The sequence below is a fragment of the Carcharodon carcharias genome, chromosome 1, assembly GCF_017639515.1.
Source record: "Carcharodon carcharias isolate sCarCar2 chromosome 1, sCarCar2.pri, whole genome shotgun sequence".
NCBI lineage: Eukaryota > Metazoa > Chordata > Chondrichthyes > Lamniformes > Lamnidae > Carcharodon > Carcharodon carcharias.
Genome location: NC_054467.1, coordinates 170,864,306 through 170,885,596, shown reverse-complemented (window position 1 = coordinate 170,885,596; position 21,291 = coordinate 170,864,306). Strand labels below are relative to the sequence as shown.

The window sequence follows — 21,291 nt, the reverse complement described above, 5'->3', positions numbered from 1 at the left end:
GTGTGATAGTCAATTAGTTGTTAAGCTATTGAAATTGCTACTTTGAGATACTCCCAGTCAATGGTGGCATTCAATAGCGAGGAGAAGAGCTGACTGAAGAGTCTCATGAATATAAATGTTTAGCTTTTTTTTAAAAAGTAACATTTTCATGAGCAATTTTTCAAAATATAACAAAAGAATAATTCGAATAAAAAGTGCTCTCTCAGGACATTACTTCCCCTTTAAACATCAAAATAAAAAACAAGCAACATTAACATTTGTTGAAGCTTTCCAGTTAGCTTATGCTGAGGGTGAGGAAAAACACTTTCATTTCCAACAGTTAGGGAAAACACTTTCATTCCAACAGCTGTGAAACTATAGACATCTGTACTTTGTAACATTTTACGAAGTAACATTCAAGCTTTGACTTCATGAATAGAAACAAATTTGTACCAAAAGTGGGTGTTAGTATTAAAATGCAAAATTAATACTGAGCCAACAAAGTTTATTCAACGTGTGTGTTAACATTGGATTAGCTTTTAGGACTTCCTATGAAACTGCATCACTAATGTAATTTATTGGTGCCACTTCAGTTCACTGCACTATCTTTGAGGATCAATTATGTTCTCTTCACTGACACCTATTTCTGTTGACTTTTGTATACAAAATTACACCATGCGGCTGTTTTAATATGTTGTTAACTTATTTTACAGTTTGATGTAAGTATGAAAATTATTTTTTGCAGAATTTTGCAGCTGCCCTGTGCCAATCCTTCTGTGAGCTGATGCAAGATATTACCACTGAAGGACAAGTTCAAGTTCTTAAGGTACTCGTTTTAATTTATCGCTTGATAGTGTTTTGAAAGCTTTCGTGTCTTTCTTTATTCTTTCATGGGGTGTGAGTGTCACTGGCAAGGCCAGCATTTGTTGCCTGTCCCTAATTGCCCACGAACTGAGTGACTTGCTAGGCCATTTCAAAGTCAACCACATTCCCGAGAGCCTGGAGTTACATGTAGGACAGACCAGGTAAGGTTGGCAGACTTCCTTCCCTGAAGGACATTAGTGAACATGATGGGTTTTCCTGACAATCGATTATAGTTTCATGGTCTGACCATTACTGAAACTAGCTTTATAAGTTCAGATTTATTAACTGAATTCAAATTTCACCAGCTGCAGTGGGAGGATTTGAAACCACATCCCAAAGCATTAGCCTGGGCCTCTGGATTACTAGTTCTAGCAATATATGTGTCGCTAATATGCAAGTGTGTGTATATATAATATATATGATTTTACCTCCAGTTAAATTTAGCTTTCTCTGTCCTATTCTTGCACCCTGTGGACATCACATGCTCTCCCACTTCTACCCTTGATTCCCAGTCGTTCCACTGCTCCTTCCCAATTAGAGCTTTAGGCTCAGTGGCTTCTTGAGGTTTGATATTTCTCTTCCTTGCCAACTTCTGCAATCTCACAACTTTATCCTAACCTCAAGTCCATGGCTTCCCAGAGCAAGAGCCTCCTCTCTCTACCATCCCCAACATCACATGCTGGTATTTGCTTAAAGGCTCTAGAATCTCATTCCTTCTTCAATATAGAATTGAGGAATAGAAAAGGTGCAAGAATTTGATGGGAGGTGCTTGTTGACTTCCAGTTAGCAGTGATAAAATAGCAGGATACATAAGCATGGAGATCAGAGAAGTTTTTTGCATAAATACAGCAGTTATAATGAAAGACTTTGATTTTCACATAGGAAATTTTCACAAGAAGTCCCAAAGATGACAGACTTCTTGAGTGTATTCAGAACAATGTTTTGGAACAATATGATCATGAACCTACAAGAGAATAGACCATTTTAGATTTGGAATGAGCCTGAATTAGTAAGTAATTTAAGAATGAGGTAACAATCAGATAATAGTGACCATAATATGATTAAATTTGATACTGCGTTTGAGAGGTATAAGGGTGATCTACTTAGCTTAAAAACAGACTTGGGTAAGGCTGGCTTTGATGGATCAGGCAAGAATTGACCACAATAGACTGGGTAAAACTATTGATTGTTAAAACTGCAGATGAAAATGGGAGGTATTCAAAAAAATACTCGGTGGCATACAAGACTTGTACCTAGCTCCTGAAGGATAAGAGTTCTACCGGAACAATTAAATAACTTTGGCCTAACTCTGCCTTGAATAAATTCAATGCCCAGACTCCACTGCTTTCTGGGGAAGAGAACTCCATTTACTAATGACCCTCTGTGAGAAAAAAACCTCTCCTCATCTCCATCTTAAAACGGAAATCCTTTATTCTTAAACTATGTCCCCTGGTTCTAGTCTTCCCGACAAGAGGAAACATCCTCCTGGTATCCTCCCTACCAAGTCCCCTCAGGATCTTATATGTTTCAATAAGATCACTTCTCATTCTTCTAAACTCCAATGGGCAAAGGGCTAACCTGTTCAATGTTTCTTCATAAGAATAGCCCTTCATTCCAGGAATGAGCCGAGTGAACCTTCTCTGAACTGCTTACAACGGGGTTATATCCTTTTTCAAATAAGGAGACCAAATCTGTGCACAGTCCTCCAGATGTGGTCTCACCAAGGCCCTGAACAACTACAGTAAAACTTTCCTACTTTAATATTCCATTCCGTTTGCAATAAATGCCAACATTCCATTTGGCTTCCTGATCACTTGCTGTATATGAATACTAATTTTTTGTGTTTCATGTACCAGGACACCCAGATATCCCTTGAGCTCTGCACGCTCTCTCCATTTAAATAATATGCTGCTTTTCTATTCTTCCTGCCAAAGTGGACAAGTTCAAGTTTTCCCACATTATACTTTATCTGCCAAACTTTTGCCCACTTACTTAACCTGTCTATATTCTTTTGCAGACTCTCTACCCACCCTTGACAACTTACATTCCTATATACCTTGGTGTCATCAACAAATTTAGCTACCGTACATTCGACCCCTTCATCCAAATCATTGATGTAAATTGTAAGTAGTTGAGGTCCCAACACTGACCCCGGTGGCATTCCAATAGATACAACTTGCCAACCTGAAAAAGACCCATTTATCACTACTCTGCTTCCTGTTGGCTAACCAGTCATTTATTCATGCTAATATGTTAGCCCTTGCACCATGCACACTTTATCTTGTGTAGTAACCTTTGATGTGTCACCTTATCAAATGCCTTCTGGAAATCTAAGTACAGCACATCTCCAGGTTCCACTTTATCCATCTTACTTGTTACTCCCTCAATGAACTCTAATAAATCAGTTAAACACGATTTCCCTTTCACAAAACTATATTGCTTTGGAACAACTGAAAATTGAGAGTTAGAATGAATATAAAGTAAATAAGGACGCATTAAGAGAGACAGATTTGGTGAGAGGATGGAAGACAGTTTCTAGTAAAAAGGAGACTTTCTTTTACTTTTGTCTTGATGCAGCACTAAAGGAGGTAAGTAAAACCTCATGAAGTTAAGACGCACAACACATGAAGAACAACCACATCAAGAACAATGTGAAATAATTAAAATAAAAGAAAAATACAGTGGAAATCTGAAATAAAAACAGAAAATGCTGGAAAAACTCAGCAGATCTGGCAACATCTGTAGAGAGAGAAACAGAGTTAATATTTCGGGTCTGTATGACTCTTCAGAATTGGGGAGAGGTAGAAATGTGATGGATTTTATACTGTTTAAGAGGGGTGGAGCAGGTGCAGAAACACCTTGTCAAACACCACAAGGGAAATGGAAAGCAATGATAGTGAACATAGTGAAAGAGACAAATGGAAATTCCGTCGGAGAGAAGAGTAGCTCTTCAAGGTAGGCATTCCTGGAGGAGAAGTGAAATAATTATTCTATTCTCCATCTCTGTCCCTTTGCCAAACTAGATAATTTGTAGAGGATTTCAGATCTATAAAACTCAGTATGTATTCACTATTTGTGAAAGGGGCATGTTATTTGAGCTACTGAGTTTAAAATCGATGCTTAGCCAAATTAAACTCTACATTCTCCATTAGCATAATCACTTTAAAAAGAAATTACCATTTTTATCCTATGCATATATTATCAATTTAAGTTTAATTTTTCTCCATTTAAAATCTGTTTCACGCGGTGTACTTTTTTTGCATCACAAATAAGCTTAATGAAATTGAGTTTGAGCTGCAATTTAAAAACTTAGACATTGCGGTGTCCATGTTTCACATTTGCAATGGACATATAAGTCTCTTCTATACTATGGTAAACCTGTCTTCTATGTACTAATATTATTTTACTTCTCTCATTGTCATCAATAATTACAGCACAAAAACAGCTCACAGTTACTTAGCACCTTTAAAATAGTAAAAATTTGCTAGGTGATTTACCAAGACTGAAATTAGTCATGGTAGTTATTAGTTTTGAGCTGACAAAGGCTGTTAAGATTTTTATCCTGGAACGGAGTATCCTCAGTTTATGCTAGAAAATTATTTTTGAGCGCTGATGATCAGTTGAACTAATGTTCTGAATGCACTTGTCATCTTTTGCTGATAGTTCCATTTTATATTCAAGAATTTCTTCAGATTGTGCACCGTCACATTATAGTTGAATTACTATATCTTGGTCTTTTCCACATCCTTTGATTAATTTATAATTGTATTTCTGTCACTTGTTCAGGGAGAATCTTTTTCTTTTTTTTTCAAGTCCAAGCAGCAGTTTTCACCACCTGAGCTAGAGTTAACATTTCAATTCTGTCACCTTTTATCAGAACTCCTTTTTTTTCACTCTCTGTACAACCCTAATGTCTCTGACGTAAATGTTGGTTCTATATCTAGGCAAGCTTTTTTAGCATACCTTTCACACTCCTAGACTTGAGCATAAAAAAGAAAATGTTTGGTATCCAACGCTTTGTTCACCTCAAACTTTCTAGCTGTGCTTATCTCTCACTTATCAAGATTTCTATTGTAATTGTTGCTATGTTATCCGTAAAAGCGCTAACCTACTTACCAATTTTTTTCCGTACATCTTTCTCATGCTTAAATTAACACTCATTGTACCATTTCCAACTCATCTCATTGTTTTCTTAGATATCAAAACTTATTGCAGATCAAAGTTTCTTACAGGCTTTGAAAAGGCAAGTTGACATCATCTGATTACTAATTCTGGATTTATTCCAACTTGCAAAACATGCACAAACTCAAAACTTATGCAGTAGAGATCGCAGGACAGCAATTTGAGAGCAGCAATGTGCCTGACCTTTCCTCTCCATAGTTCATTGGACAGTTAGGCTAAATGGGGCTACTTGCGCTGTGTGCCTAGACCCAGCAAACTGAGCACATACAAAGGAACAGAGGGTTCAGGGCCTTGCTGCCCTCTACAGCTTAGTAATTGGACAGTGGCCTGCAGCCAACACCACACCCCTGCCAAATCCCCGATTTCAGTGTATCTGGGCCTCTACATTTATTCAAACAAGATGGATGACTCATTGGCAATGTGTATGTACCACTTTCTGTGGTTCTCTCCATAAATCCTTCCACTTCTTCATCTTTAAAAACCTTCCTAAACCTCATCTTTTCAACAAAACTTTTGATCATCTCTGCATACTCTCTCAATAGCTTGTGATCTACTCCTTCATTCCTTTTACCTTTCTTTGCCCATCCTCTATCATTGGATATTTTCCTGACATTAAAGCCCTATATAAATTCAAATTGTTATTCTGTAAATGTCCCATGTAGTGAAATACTGAGACATATAGATAAGGACATTCGCAAGCTGGGGGCAGCTGCTTTGGTTAGCCAGCAATAAGAGCAAGAAATAAAGACAGAAAAAGCTGGAAAAACTCAGCAGGTCTGGCAGCATCTATGGAGAGAGGAACAGAGTTAACATTTCGAATGTGTGGAGTCATACGGACTTGAAACATTAACTTTGTTTCTCTCGCCACAGATGCTGCCAGACCCGCTGAGCTTTTCCAGCATTTTCCATTTTTATTTCAGATTTCCAGCATCCGCAGTGTTTTGCTTTCATTAGAGCAAGAAAGTTGGCCTCAGGATCCCTGGGCTGGAGAGAGAAAGGCAAAAAAAAAATCACCCAGGATCCCCTTACTATCCAGTAACAACACCTGGAAACTGAGAACTCAAAAGTACTGTTTAATACAAAAATCCAGCTAAGGTATGTTGGACTTTAATGTTATGTAGCCGATCACACTCAGTATGTAGCTGACGCACGTAGAGTTGACACTTGGATACTTTACCTGAAGGCTTCCAGAACCCATGGAGCTAGATCGTAGCATGAGGCATTTCCATCAGAAGAGGAGAAGATACAATATCTTGAGAGGGATGGGCACTGGCTTAGAGCCTGCAACCACCCTTACAGTTGACTTGAAGAGCTGCCACTGGTGAGGTCACTCACACTGTTACTAGTGGCCGTTGGCCTGCACGCTCTTGCTCGCCCTCAGTCTCTATCTTACCCACAATTGCAGGCTCTCTAAAGCAGCCGCCCCCAGCTTCTCATCATTGCCACCAACCTCACCTGACCTTTCAGCATTGGCATGCAATAAAATCGCAAGCTTTCAGATCTTTCTTGCAAGATTGTGAGAGAGACACAATTTTACCCAGAAATTGAGACGCTCATGATTAGTTTGCGGGAGTTGGCATGCCTGATTTTGCCCTTGTGCATTTCTCAGCAACTTGTTTTTGATGTGCCTGCACTTGGCAATGGATTTTGGAGTTGCCAAATGCCCAGCTGATGAAAAACATCTTCCAATACACAATGACATATATATTTATACTGAAGCACATTGACACTAAGTGGAAGTTCATTTATTGTGTAGTGAAGTACAGCAATTTACTGACGATGTTCACACAGTAAATAATGAAGCATGTACTTGGTATGCTTAGATTAACATAATGTTACAATAATGGGAGGAGTTTTTGACGAAAGCAGGAATTTCATTCTATCAAATAAGGTAAATTTATTTTGTTTTAAACTAGTTAGAGTTAAACTGGAAACTGAATTCTCTTGCTGACCTTTAAGATGGAGACCTGTAGACAAATTGGCTATAGATCAGATCAGGCGGTTAGTCTGTAAATGAGCAATGATGCAGAGGTTTTGTACTAGCTGATAATCAAATTATACTTGGCCAAAGCACCAATAAGTCCTACTTTCAGTATGGTAGTGATATGTATTGATTCCCGTTTACTTTTGTACTTTAGTAACTTATCTCCAATTTGCAGGGGGAACAAATTCAACAAATAGCACGAGAGGAGAAGTGCTTGATCTGACAGGAAATAGCTCAGGACATGCAGAAAATATTTTACTTACGATCAGTAAGTCTGCTGTTTTACTGCATAGTCTCTAACTTAGTGGCTGTCTTCCTGAAAAGTTCCAATATTTAATCATAGCTGCAATGTGTTTGTAGAATGCCTTTGCAGCATAGTAACTCTGCTAAAATTGTCCCTATAGCAGTTATGAGATAGAGATAACCCATCAAAGCAAATGGGGAAATGTCCATATAGGTGTCACATTAAAATGTATCAAACTAGCATTCAAGTACAGCTGAATTTTCTAGGTGTTGTTTCTTTTTGTAGAGCATAAAATATACACAAGCATCATAACCTCTTAAGGCCTCTACTATTGATTTAGCTTTATTACATCGCCAAAGGTATACTGGTGCCTTTGGTTGGGCAGTGTCACCTATAGAAATGGATAGGTCTACTTCAGGTTTCTCCAATGACTTTCTGATTTTCATATTTCATGACAAAGTGACTCAAGTAATTGGAGATTTTTGTGGTTATAACTGTTGACTACTTTTCAGATGCTGTATTAAATATGTAATTTTTTTTATATTATGTTCATGCGATTGCATCCCACCCTCCCCCCCCCACCAATCACAAATTGGGCACTGCACATCCAAATCCTTCATACTATTCAGGTAAAGCAGAGGGGAGGATGGTAATAATGCAAAGTAAAGGTGCTCAATAGTATATGTTAAGCGGGGTATCCGGTGACACCATTGTGAGATTTTCATCTTACACAATCAGGATGGTTGCTGTGGATCTGACCAAGACTGCCAGCTTGGTGACTATTTGCACCATATTGTGGGTGGTTTTGTACAGTACACCTGTGCCTAGTATGGTTGGGACTGGCCAAACTGATCTTAATCGGCACTGTTGAAGCTGGCAGAAAGTAAATACGTTCAGTCCATCAGTTTGGCATAGATTCAAATCCAAATTCACACTTGAAAGGAATTGTGCCATGCAAATGCTTCACTGATGTGAAATATGGAAATTATCAGTGTTACACTTGGGAAATAAAATCTTTAATTGCTTTTTAGATATCTTCAGTTTTAATTTACCTATGTGTGAGCTTTAATAAACACAGTGCAACCTTTTTTTCCCTGGAAAGAATTTTCTTGATTATCATCTCTTTTCAAAATCAGCTGTAGGTGGCATGGAAATCACTGATTAGAACCAATTAATCAATGAGTGAACTGAGTGCAAACTTACTTTTTTCATACCAAACCCAAGCACTTTAACAGTTTCAATTTATATTCAATTGTGGCAATTTCTTCCTTTTTATTCACAAAACTCTAATTTACTCATTTTTAACATTTTGGCACTTCCTGTTTATCAGATATTGTGCATAATTTAGAACAGTTGTCAGTGTATCTGAAAATTTTGAACCTTTGCCTATCCTCACACATGTATTAGCAATTATGATATTTGTCTGTAAAGCATAATACCTTTAAAGTATCTTAGAAACAGGAAATTTAATAGAGTGAACTGGATTGTTAATGATGGAATCTCCTATTAATAAGTTGTTAAAACATTGTAGAAAGTGCGGCAGCTGATTTGTGCACAATAAGCTCCCACAAACAACGACATGATAGTGGTCATCCAAAACTCTGCTGCCAATGTGTTGGCTCACAAGCCATATCCAACTGTGCTCACTGACATACAGTGAATCTCGGTTATGCAACACTTTGATTTTAATATCCTCACCCTTGTTTTCAAGTGCCTCCATTGTCTTGTCCCTCCCTATCTTTGTAATCTCACTTTGTTAGCATTCCTTTCTGTTAAACGTCTCTGCCTGAAATTTGAAAAAGCTGCGCTCATTTTATCCAATAGCTTTTCTATTATAAAATTAAAGCTGAGGTTTGTAATGATAAAATAAGAAAAAGCTTCACATACCGACTCCTTATAATCTGGCTGTGACCATCTGCTTGAATTTGTGATCAGGAGTTCAATATGTGAGGAAGCACAGGTTCAGGCTTGCACCCCATCACATTGTGGGACAGTACATTAAATCATTTAATGAAAGTGATCTTAAAATAAAATGCTGCTTCAGGAAATGGACCTTGACAAAACTTCAGTGAATTTCATTAATATATAAATAGTTATTCAACACTTTTAGTAGGTCTAGCAGCATCGGTGGAGAGAGAAACGTTTCAAATCAAGGACCTTTCTTCAGAACTGAAGTCCTTGACCTGAAACCTTAATGCTGTTCCTCTTTCCACAGATGCTGCCAGACCAGCTGAGCTCTTCCAGCATTTTGATATTTCAGATTTCCAGCATCAACAGTATTTGTTACTCATCATATATTTGTTTCCTACATTCTTCAATCATCTTTTACCAGTTGCACATGCATTTTCTTCCATAGCTAGTTGAATTTATGAAGCGGTTGATTGCTTTGAGACAAACTCAACCCACCAATCTTCCTTATTCCAGTCTGATAATTATTTTACTATGCTGTCTTGTTTAATTCATTTTTTAATAATACTGATATTGATGCCCTGGCAACATTGCATTTTTAATTTTGGTTTCCATTGACTGTAGTATATGTGTATGCTTTCCCCTGCATAGTTTTAAAATTGCATGTCGGATATGTCATTTAAAGTGTCTTTTTTGACTTATTCATTAATTTGGAAACATTTAATGTCTCATTTGTGGGTGCTCCTTGCAGATGTCTGTCACTTAATTCTGAATGAACTCCTTTTAGTCAAGTCTATCTTTCTCCTATGTTCTTAAATACAAATGAATGCTATACTATCTGACCCAGGAAGCCATTCAACATTACATCTGCAAGTTTAACCATTAAATGTCAGGAGAGTTTTATGAGACTGAAGTGCTGAAGATCAAAAATAACCATGAATAATTGGATATTCAGGTTCTGCTTTAATTCTCCAAAACCTTTAAGATCCAGAGGAGCTCAAATAAAATCCACATCATATCTGATATTCAGAGGTGCATTGCTTTTCATGAACGCCTTGTGTGGCTGCCTTTCTTATTCAAATTGAGTCAACAGCTTTTCTCACTTACTAACCGATTTACTGGCTGTTTTATTTCTTGCACTATTACTTGCAACTTTTCTGTATCATTTGCCTTTATAGAGCACTGGCCTCCCCTTGTTGGATGGTTGATTCACATTGGTAGTATTGAGACACAGGATTTTTTTTTTTAAAGTGGATGACATTTAATGGGTGCTGGTTATTGCTCACAAATGGCAGTCATTTTTTAAACATGTATGTGTTTAATGGGTATGCAGGAGTCATCTTGGGAGAGATCTTGATCACGTTTCTGCCAGGGCAAGGTCATCAAGCAATGGCTATAACCAATCGAACCCCATACTACGGGGTACCTAACACCATCCGAGTTATGGTGAAGGGCAGTGAAGAAGGAGCACCTATGGATCGGGCCTTCTTCACCAAGAGGATCCTGTTAAAGGTGTGTGGTTTCGAAGCTGCGGAGACTGCTGCCTGAGGATATTTTGATGTGACATTCAGGCAAGTGGCAGCCTGCGTCAAGCTCCTGAAGGTGTTCAAGGAGAAGAGAGACCTGCCGGAGATGAAGATCCTGATGGTGGAGCCGCTCTTTGCTCTGCCGTTGCAATGGGACCGGGTGGTGATGGTGCATCTTTACAACCCTTTCGTCCCTGTCGCCGACTTGCTCACCTTCCTCACCAGGTACTTCGATAAGGTTGGGAGCTGCACTGCGGTTAGAGACGATTTGGGGACCTGGACATGCAAACGCCAGGTTAAGATCACGCTCAAGACCAACGGTAAGGGAGCCATCTTCCATCCTCCTTCCAGATTTGCTATCAGGGGAACCCGTGGCTACCTTGTCTACACTGCGCAACCCAAACTTTGTCGCTCATGTGGCAAGGCTGATTATGTGGCAGCCAACTGCAGGGCCGTCCTCTGCAAGAATTGCAAACAGGAAGGGCACCAGACAAAAGACTGCAAACAGGCTAAGTGCTGCAACCTGTGTGGCGAGGCAGGTCACCTCTACAGGACCTGCCCCAAATGTTGCCATACTTATGCACAGGCAGCCAAAGTCAATGAGGGGGAAGCAGAAGAAATGCTTCGTGTCACTCCAACCACCAAGGCCCCCAGGGAGAACAACGGGACAAAGGAGGACACAGAGAGAGATAAGGTGGGGGAAAAGATTGAGGCAACAGACAGCCAATCAGCAGCACTGCCCCCTGAACCTCCCACTCCTCAGGAGAGCGAATCAATGGAGTAGGAGGAGGCAGCAGTGGAAAAGCAGCAGGGGGAGTGGCAGAAGGTGAAGAGAGCCAAAAGGAAGAAGGGGCTAAGAAGGAACCAAGCCATTTCCCAGACAAGTGGCAAGAGGCGTCTCCCATCCGACACGGATGACAAGGGCAGCAGCTCTTCAGACGAAGAAGGGCCAGGGCGGCACCGACTGAAGAAGTGGCAAAGCTCTAGGGAGTTGGGGGACGAGACACCCGAGCTCCAGAACATTGGAGACAATGAGGAGACCAGCGCACCCCAACTTTGCCTACAACCCAAAGAGGCCAGCGCACCACAGCCCCAGGAATCTGGGAGCAGTGAGATGCTCAGTGCACCCCAGCTCCGGGAAGCCGGGAGCAGCAACACTCCAGAGGGTGAGAGGATTGGAGAAGCTTCTCCAACAAAGGTCATTTCAAACCCCGCTCTCTGCACGGACCCCCAGATGCCACCCGAGCAGAACACTGCCAATGGGGAGTTTCAGGACAGTTTCCTCAGCCCATCCAAAGTGAGGCAATTTGAGCACACTCTACGGGTATGAAGGAGCAGACTAAAGGTCTGGGACTCTCAGAGACAACAAGTTTGGTAAGAGAATAAATGCTTTAAAATGGGTTTAAAGATTGTATCCATGAATGTGCATAGCATTAAATCTACTACACGATGTGTTGTGACCTTGGACTACCTTGCCAAGGTCAAAGCTGACCTGTTGTTTCTGCAGGAGTGTGCGGTACTGCACCTCAGCTCCTACAGGCAATGGTCACGATGGTGGTCCCACGGGCCATCGATCATGTCGGGCGGAAACGACTCTCGTTCCTCCAGCCTGGGTATTCTGCTGTGGGGAGGCAACTTCACCGTATCCCAGGTTAAGGAGATGGTGGGCGGGCGCCTCCTCGTAGCAGACGTAATGTACAAGAATGCTCCACTTCGGTTAATTAATGTGTACGCCCCGTCACAAGGGGCCGAGCAGCTGGAGGTTTTTCAGTAGTTCCCACTGCTGCTGGCGACCTTCAGGCCGGTCATTCTGGATGGGCGGTGATTTCAACTGTATCATCGATGCGGCTGGACGATCCAGCAGGGCCGACAGCAGATTGGACGCTACATCCAGATCCCTGATGGAAACAGTTAAGGATGCCAAGCTGCACGACGCCTTCAGCAACCCTGCAGACAGAGCGCAGCGTAGATACACCTCATCATGGCCAGACGGGTCCATCCATTCCAGGATAGGCTTCCTGTTTGTGTCCTGTGCATTCGCAGTCAGATCCACTGACGTCAAGCCGGTGTTTTTCTCTGACCACTGCCTCCTACTGGCTGACTACCACTTGGAGAAGGACCAGAGGGTTGGCAGGGGGTATGGAAGCTAAACATGCAACTGCTGACCCCAGAGAACATTGAGGAGCTCAAGAGGGATTACAAAGGTTGGAGAACCGTGAAACCCCTCTTTGAGTCCCTGACACATTGGTGGGAAGCGATCAAGGGAAACATCAAGAGGTTTTTCATCTTCAAAGGCACCCAGAAAGCTAGAAAGGAACAGAGGAAAATGTCCCGACTCCAGAAAAACATGCAGAATCTGCTCCGGCTGCAGTTGATGGGTGTCGATGTCAAGGAGGAACTCCAAGAGGTGAAGAGCCAGCAAGCCTCGTTCTTTGCCTCGGAGGCCTCCAAGATCATCTTCCGGTCCAGAATCCGCTTCGTGGAGCAGGATGAGACGTGCTCACGTTTCCTCTTCCAAAAGGTATACAGAGAGAGCTCTGTGATCAGCAGCCTGAAGGAAAAAGACGGCTCAGTAAAGTCATCACAGTCTGACATTTTGAGAATCCTTTTATGCCGGATTGTATGACGTGAAGCCCACAGACAGCATGGCCTCCCAGTCCTTCCTGTCCTCTATCACGGAGGTCTTAGACGACAGTACACGGGAGAGCCTGGACAAACCGCTAACTCCTGACGAACTGACTAAGGCCCTTGAGTCTTTCGAGAAGAGTAAAACTCCTGAAAGCGACGGCTTGCCGGCGGAGTTGTATTCGGCTCTGTGGGACTGGATCGACCCAGATCTGCTGGAAGTGTACGAGAGTATTCTTCTGGCCGGCAGTATGTCAGAATCCATGAGGAAAGGCATCATCACCCTCATCTACAAGCACAAGGGGGAAAGGGAGGAAATTAGAAATTGGCGACCCATTTCACTGTTGAATGTGGACTATAAGATTCTATCCAAGGTCATCGCCATTCAGGTCAAATTTGATCCACCTTGACCAGACCTGCACTGTGCCGGGCAGGAAGATCTCGGACAGCCTCGCGCTGCTCAGGGATACGATTGCCTATGTACAGGACAGGGGTGTGGATACCTGCCCCATCAGCCTAGAGCAGGAGAAGGCCTTTGACAGAATATCGCACACCTGCATGATGGATGTGCTCTCCAAAATGGGGTTTAGGGAGGGAATTAGCAATTGGATCCAACTAATCTACACTAACATCAGTAGCGCAGTCTCAATCAATGGGTGGGAATCAGATAGCTTTCCGATTAAATCTGGAGTCAGGCAGAGCTGTCCTCTCTCGCCTGTTCTTTCCGTGTGTTGCATAAGAACCCTTTGCTGAGTCCATCAGGAAGGATCCAGGCATAAGAGGAGTGGCGACCTCAGGCAGTGGAGGCACTCAGATCAAAGCCTCCCTGTACATGGACGATGTCGCCATCTTCTGCTCGGATCCGCTGTCGGTGCACAGACTTATCCACATCTGCGACCAGTTTGAACTGGCCTCGGGAGCCAAAGTAAATTGCAGGAGGAGCGAGGCCATGTTCTTCGGGAACTGGGCTGACTGATCCTTTGTCCCCTTCACTGTCAGGGCTGACGGCCTGAAGGTGCTGGGGATATGGTTCGGAGGGACCAGGGCATGCGTTGGAAACTGGAATGAGCGAGTGTCTATGGTGAAAAGGAAACTGGGCATGTGGGAGCGACGCTCCCTCTCCATTGTGGGTAAGAACCTGGTCATCAGGTGTAACGCACTCTCGCTGTTGCTGTACTGGCCCATTCCACACTTCTGTGTGGTGGCAATCACCCGAGCCATCTTCCGCTTTATCTGGAGGTTGAAAATGGATCGTGTCCGCAGGGACGCGATGTACAAGCCTCTAAATAAAGGGGGGGAAAACGTGCCCAACATCGCCCTCATACTGATGGCCATCTTTGTGTGTGGCTGCATCAAGCGGTGCGTAGACCCTCAGTGTGCAAACACCAAGTGTCACTACGTTCTGAGGTTCTAACTGTCCCCAGTCTCGCGAAGGATGGGTCTGGCCACGCTGCCACGGAACGCTCCAAGTAGTTGGACCATGCCATACCACCTGTCCCTCGTGGAAAAATTTATGCAGAGAAACACCTTTGACCACAAGTCCATCAGGCAGTCGTCAGCACGTAACGTCTTAGAGGCCCTGAGGGAAAAGGAGAGGGTGGATCCAGTGGGATGGTTCCCCGAGCAGACCGTCAAAAATCATTTGGCATAATGCCTCATCCCCAGAATTTTCCAACAAGCACGAAGACGTAGCTTGGCTGGTAGTGAGAAAGGCCCTCCCCGTCAGATCCTTCCTCGGCACGTTGCCCTCAAGCTGGCTGTGGTGGGGAAGAGACCGTTGTCACCTCCTTGTGGATTGTGCCTTTGCAAAGAAGGTCTGGAGAGAGATGCAGTGGTTTCTGTCGAGGTTCATCCCGAGCAGTTCCGTGACACAGGACTCTGTGCTCTACGGGCTGTTCCCAGGGACACACCCCGAGACAAACATCAACTACAGCTGGAGGATCATCAACTCAGTGAAAGACGCTCTTTGGCCTGCCCGAAACTTATTGGTCTTCCAGTGCAAAGCGTTGTCCCCAACCGAGTGTTGCAGACTGGCAAAGTCCAGGACTATGTGCTGAGGGACGCACTAAAGCTTGGGGCAGCTGCCGCAAAGCCGCAATGGGGAAGGGTCGCTGCCTAAGACCTTCCTTCCACAGTGCACCGAGGGACTGGGAACTGTTTAAATCCCCTCGGGCTGTACAGCTCAAAATGAATGTGCTGCAAATGATTGTAATATTCATTTATTGTATTGATGTATTTCTTGATACACGTTGTAAAAGTTGAACCTGATTGTATTTTTGTGATGGTGATTTTGAAATGGTTTGAAATGTTGTTGAAGATATTTTATGAATAAAGTATATTTTTGCAAAAAAAAAGCCATCTTGATTAGGGCGATCTTTGAACCTCAGCCCTTCTTTCTGATATTAGCAGTTTGTTCGCACAATCTTAGCACAATTGTAGCTGTCTATTCTACGAGGAAACAAACTTTCTGCAGTTTGATGTCATTTTTGCTTCATCAATTTTTGATTTACAAAGCCACCAATGATCTACTACTGATCAAAGTACTTTATTTTATCCTTTTTGTCACCATTAGCACATTCCTTAGATAATATCACCATCGTCAACACCCCTTTGTCCTTTTGTCTGAGACATCTTTGGCAATCTCTTCTTTGCCTCCACCTATTACTGGCCCTCTATCCAGCTCTACCTGTCCCACCCCCCTCAGCCAGCTTATATTTCACCTAATTTCTATATTCCCTTAGAAGATGAAGAGTCATATGGACTCAAAACGTTAACTGTATTCCTCTCTGTAGATGCTGTCAGACCTGCTTAGTATTTTCAGTTATTTTTGTTTTTGTTTCAGATTTCCAGCATCCTCAGTATTTTGCTTGTACTTTATTTGTTACCTTGTTGCATCTCCTTGGAAACATCGTATCAAGTTCAGTTGAAATTGACATCCAAAAGAATGATTCTGCACCAGTGAATGACATTCATAGAAACTGTTTGTGCTGCTTTTGATTTTACATAATTTCCAGAATTGAGGTCTTCCAGATAACAAAATGAATAGATTTTGTATATATGGATAGGCTATATGACTTAAATAAGTTCGAGAAGACCAAGGGATAGCATAAATTATAGACATAGAACTGGGATAGATGTTGAGAGGTATTTCTTGTTACAAAATCATCAGCCAAGGAGTGCCAGGACATGCACTGTGTGTGGATTTGCTGCAAAGGTTCAAAGGGTTTAAATTGGTTCATAACTGAGGCCAACAACATTAAAGCAGTTTGGCTTTGTGTGATACATGAAATGGAGAGAGTTGCCCTATTATGCTGCTTCAGCAGAGCTTGATTTCCAAGGCAGCAGAATGAACAGAAGTGAAGTCTCTCCTCATGGTTTGTTTAGTTTATCTAGTGAGGAGATTAGACATGCAAATCGGTGAAACAATTTGAGCTTGGAACAACGTAGGATTTGTCAGGGATATCAAACAAGGCTTCTGTTCCTGATCAACAAGAATAACTATAGTGCCTTTAACATATTTCTACTCTAGCATATTCACTATTCAGTACTGCCTGGTGGGAGTGCATATGTATTCATATTGTGAGGATAAGATCAGGCTTGACTGTAAAGCCTCCCGTGGTTGATTATGCTGTTGAAGCTTGTTGTCACGGCTGTCCTATGAGTAACGGCTACTTGAATAAGATATCTGTGTGCACCTGTGCTTTTACTTCCTAAGGGATGCTTTTAGGAAAGCAAGCAACACTGGGAAAATTGGAGAGTAAAATGTTGAGGAATGAAGGTAACTGTGGTCAGTTATTAGCTGCACATTATAAGTGCAATGCAACTGTTCAGGTGAAAAAGTATCATCAGTGCCAGATTTCTTTTCATAAGGATCTAGAGGAAAGCATTAAATTCTATTGTAATCACAGAAAGATTGAAAATTTCCATTATCAATGTGCAAAACACGGTTACCAATATTTTGATGCAGCGACCTTGATGCTTCCCTGTCATACATCAACATTTTTCTTAATTTGTTTGTTCTCACGATGTAGTTGACACTGGCAAGGCTGCATTTATTGTCTATCCTCAGACGCCCAAGCAGGTTCTGGTGGTGGTTCTGACACCACTGCTGTCCTTCAGATGATGCTGCCACAATGGTGTCTGGGTAGGCAATTCCAGAATATTGGACCCAATGATAATGAGCACTTTAAATGTATACCCAAGTCTCGATGAGTGAGTGACTTGGAGTTGGTGTTCCCACAAGATTGCTGCTGCTTCCCTCCTTGATAGCAGAGGTTGCAGGGATAGGTGGTATTGGGTGAGTTGCCGATTTGCTTCTGCACTCTTATTGGAGGCAGTGGATAATGAGTTCAGTGACCTTTATGCTGATCAAGCCAAGTCATTATCCTGGATGATGTTGAGTATCTTGAGTGTTGTTACAGTTGCACTCGACCAGGTTGTGACAACTCATGACTTTGGTGAAGGGGCCGAATGTTTGATAGCTAAATTTGCCAATGACACCAAGATAGGTAGGAAAGTAATTTGTCAAGAGGTGGTAGAGAGCCTGCAAAGGGATGTAGACAGGTTAAGTGAGTGGGCAAAAGATGGATTATAATGTGGGCAAATGTGAACTTGTCCACTTTGGCATAACGAATTGAAAAGCAGCATTTAAATGGAGAGAGATTGCAGAACTTGGTGGTACAGGAGGATCTGGGTATCCTGGTGCCTGAATCACAAAAAGTTTTTATGCAGGTACAGGAAGTGATTAGGAAGGCAAATGGAATGTTAGCATTTATTGCAAAGGTAATGGAATGTAAAAGTAGAGAAGTTTTACTGCAGCTTCACAGGACCTTTGTGAGACTACAATTGGAATACTGAGTACAGCTTTGGTCTCCTATTTGAAATAAGATATAATTGCATTAGAATCAGTTCAGAGAAGGTTCACTCAACTCATTCCTGAGAGGAGGAGCTTATGTCTAGATGAGTGAGTGAGACTTAGCTTATGAAGAAAGGTTGAACAGGTTGGGCCGATACCCATTGGAGTTTAGAAGAATGAGAGGCGATCTTATTGAAACATATAAGATCCTGAGGGGACTTGGTGGGGTAGATAGCAGGAGAATGTTTCCACTTGTGGGAGAGACTAGAAGTAGGGGGCACAGTTTAAGAATAAGGGGTCTGCTGTTTAAGATGAGGAGAAATTTTTTCTCTCTTTGTGTGGTTACAATGTGGAATTCTCTTCCCCAGAAAGATGTGGAGGCTGGGTCATTGAATTTATTCAAGGCAGAATTCAACAGATTTTTGATAGGTGAGGGAGCCGAGGGTTATGGGGGGCAGACGGCAAAGTGAAGGTGAGACCATGACCAGATTAGCCATGATCTTATTGAATGGCGAATCAAGCTCGAAGGGCGAGTTTTTTTTATTCCTTCACAGGCCATGGGCATTGCTGGCTACATCAGCATTTTTTATTTCCTCATTCCTAATTGCCCTTCAGAAGGTGGTGATGAGCTGCCTTCTTGAACTGCAGGCTATGTGGTGTCGGCATGCCCACGGCGCTGTTAGGGAGTTCCAGCATTTTGACAAAGCAGTAGTGAAGGAATAGTCATATAGTTCCAATTGAGGATGGTATGTGGCTTGAAGGAGAACTTGCAGTGTTCTCATGCACCTGTTGCCCCTCTCCTTTCAGGCGGTAGAGGTCGCAGGCTTGGAAGGTACTGTTGAAGGAGGCTTTGTGAGTTCCTGCAGCGCATCATGTGGGCCATACACACTGCGGCCACTGTGCGTTGGTACCGCAGAGAATAGATGTTGAAGATGGTGGATGGGGTCCCAATCAAGTGGGCTGCTTTGTCCTAGATGGTGAAGAGCTTCTTAAGTGTTTTTGGAGCTGCATTCATTCAGGCAACTGGGGAGTATTCCATCACACTCCTGACTTTTGCCTGTAGATGGTGGACAGGATTTGGAGAGTCAGGAGGTGAGTTATTCTCCACAGAATTCCCAGCCTCTGACCTGCTCTTGTAGCCATAGTATTTATGTGGCAGGTCCAGTTCAGTTTCTGGTCAATGGTAACCCCCAGGATGTTAATAGTGGAGATTCAGCAATGGTAATGCCATTGAATGCCATGGGGAGATGGTTGGAATCTCTCTTGTTGGAGATGGTCATTGCCTGGCATTTGTGCACCTTGAATGCTACTTGCCGCTTATCAGCCTAAGCCTGAATGTTGTCCAGGTCTTGCTTCATATGGACATGCATTGCTCCAGTATCTGCGGAGTCGCGAATAGTGCTGAACATTGTGCAACCATCAGCAAATGTCCGCACTTCAGACCTTATGATGAAGCAACTGATGATGGTTAGCCCATGGATACTAATCTGAGGAGCTCCTGCAGTGATGTCCTGGGGCTGAGATAATTGACCTGTAACGACCACAACCATCTTCCTTGTGCTAGATCTGACTCCAACCAGTGGAAAGTTTTCCTCCTGATTCTCATTGACTTCAGTTTTCCTAGGGCTCCCTAATGCCACACTTTGTCAAATACTGCTTTGATGTCAAGGATAGTCACTTTCGCCTCACCTCTTGACTTAAGCTCTTTTGTCCAAGTTTGAACCAAGGCTGTAGTGAGGTCAGAAGCTGAATGGGTCTGATGGAACCCAAACTGAGTGTCAGTCAGCAGGTTATTGCTGAGTAAGTGCTGCCTGATAGCACTGTCGACAACCCCTTCCATCGCTTTGCTGGTGATCGAGAGTAGACTGATAGGGCAGTAATTGGCCAGGTTAGATTTGTTGTGCTGTTGGTGGACAGGACATCCCTGGGCAGTTTTCCACATAGCTGGGTAGATGCCAGTATTGTAGCTGTACTGCTACAGTTGTGCTAGTTCTGGGCACAACCTTGAGTACCATTGCAGAAATGTTGTCAGGGCCCATAGCCTTTGCAGTATCCAGTGGCTTCAACAGTTTCTCCTTATCACGTGGGCTGTATCAATTGGCTGAAGACTGTCATCTGTAATGCTGGGGACCTCGGGTGGAAGCCATGATAGATGATCTCCTTGGCACTTCTGACTGAATGTTGTTCCAGTCTTGTCCTTTGCACTGTGTTGGGCTCCCCTGTCATTGAGGATGGGGATATTTGTGGAGCCTCCTCCTCCAGTAAGATGTTTAATTGTCCACTACCATTCACGACCGAATGTGGCAGGACTGCAGAGCTTAAATCTGATCCATTGGTTGTGGGATCACTTAGCTCTGTCTATCGCATGCTGCTTTTGCTGTTTGGCATGCGAATAGTCCTGTGTTATAGCTTCACCAAATTGATACCTCATTTTTAGTTATGCCTGGTGCTGTCTCTGGCATGCCCCTCCTGCACTCTTCGTTGAACCAGTGTTGATCCCTGGTTTGATGGTAATGGTACAGTGGGGGATATGTCGGGCCATTAGGTTACGGATTGTGGTTGAATACAATTCTGCTGTTGGTGATGGCCCACAACGCCTTATGAATGCTCAATTTTGAGTTACTAGATCCGTCCAAAATCCATTCCATTTGCCACACAACACGATGGAGGGTATCCTCAATGTGAAGGTGGGACTTAGTCTCCACAAGGACTGAATGGTGGTCACTCCCACCAATACTGTCATGGACAGATGCATCTGCAACAGGTAGACTGGCGAGGACGAGATCAAATAGGTTTTTCTCTCTTGTCTGTTTCCTCTCCACCTGGCGCAGTCTCAGTCTAGCAGCTATGTCCTATAGGACTTGGCCAGCTCGGTCAGTGGACAGTCGTGGCACTACTGAGCCACTCTTGGTGATGAATGTTGAAGTCCCCACCCAAAGTATATTCTGTGCGCTAGCCACCCTCAGTGCTTCCTCCAAGCGGTGTTCAATATGGAGGAGCTCTGATTCGTCAATAGAGGAGGAGGGTGTGGTTGGGGGTAATCAGGAGGTTTCCTTTCCCATGTTTGACCTGATGCCATGAGTCTTCCTGGTGTCCTGAGTCGATGTTGAGAACTCCCTCCTGA

At 42.9% G+C, this 21,291-nt stretch overlaps 1 protein-coding gene across 5 annotated transcripts in view; it reads left to right on the top strand.

Annotated features, from left to right (window-relative positions):
* Nucleotides 1–21,291, top strand: part of ipo11 (importin 11) — a 699,237-nt gene that overhangs the window by 439,871 nt on the left and 238,075 nt on the right. For all 5 annotated transcript variants that reach the window (XM_041187080.1, XM_041187063.1, XM_041187071.1 and 2 more), the window contains one exon: nucleotides 725–805. In XM_041187080.1, the coding sequence (XP_041043014.1) occupies nucleotides 725–805 (81 nt within the window). The remainder of the gene's footprint in view (nucleotides 1–724; nucleotides 806–21,291) is intronic.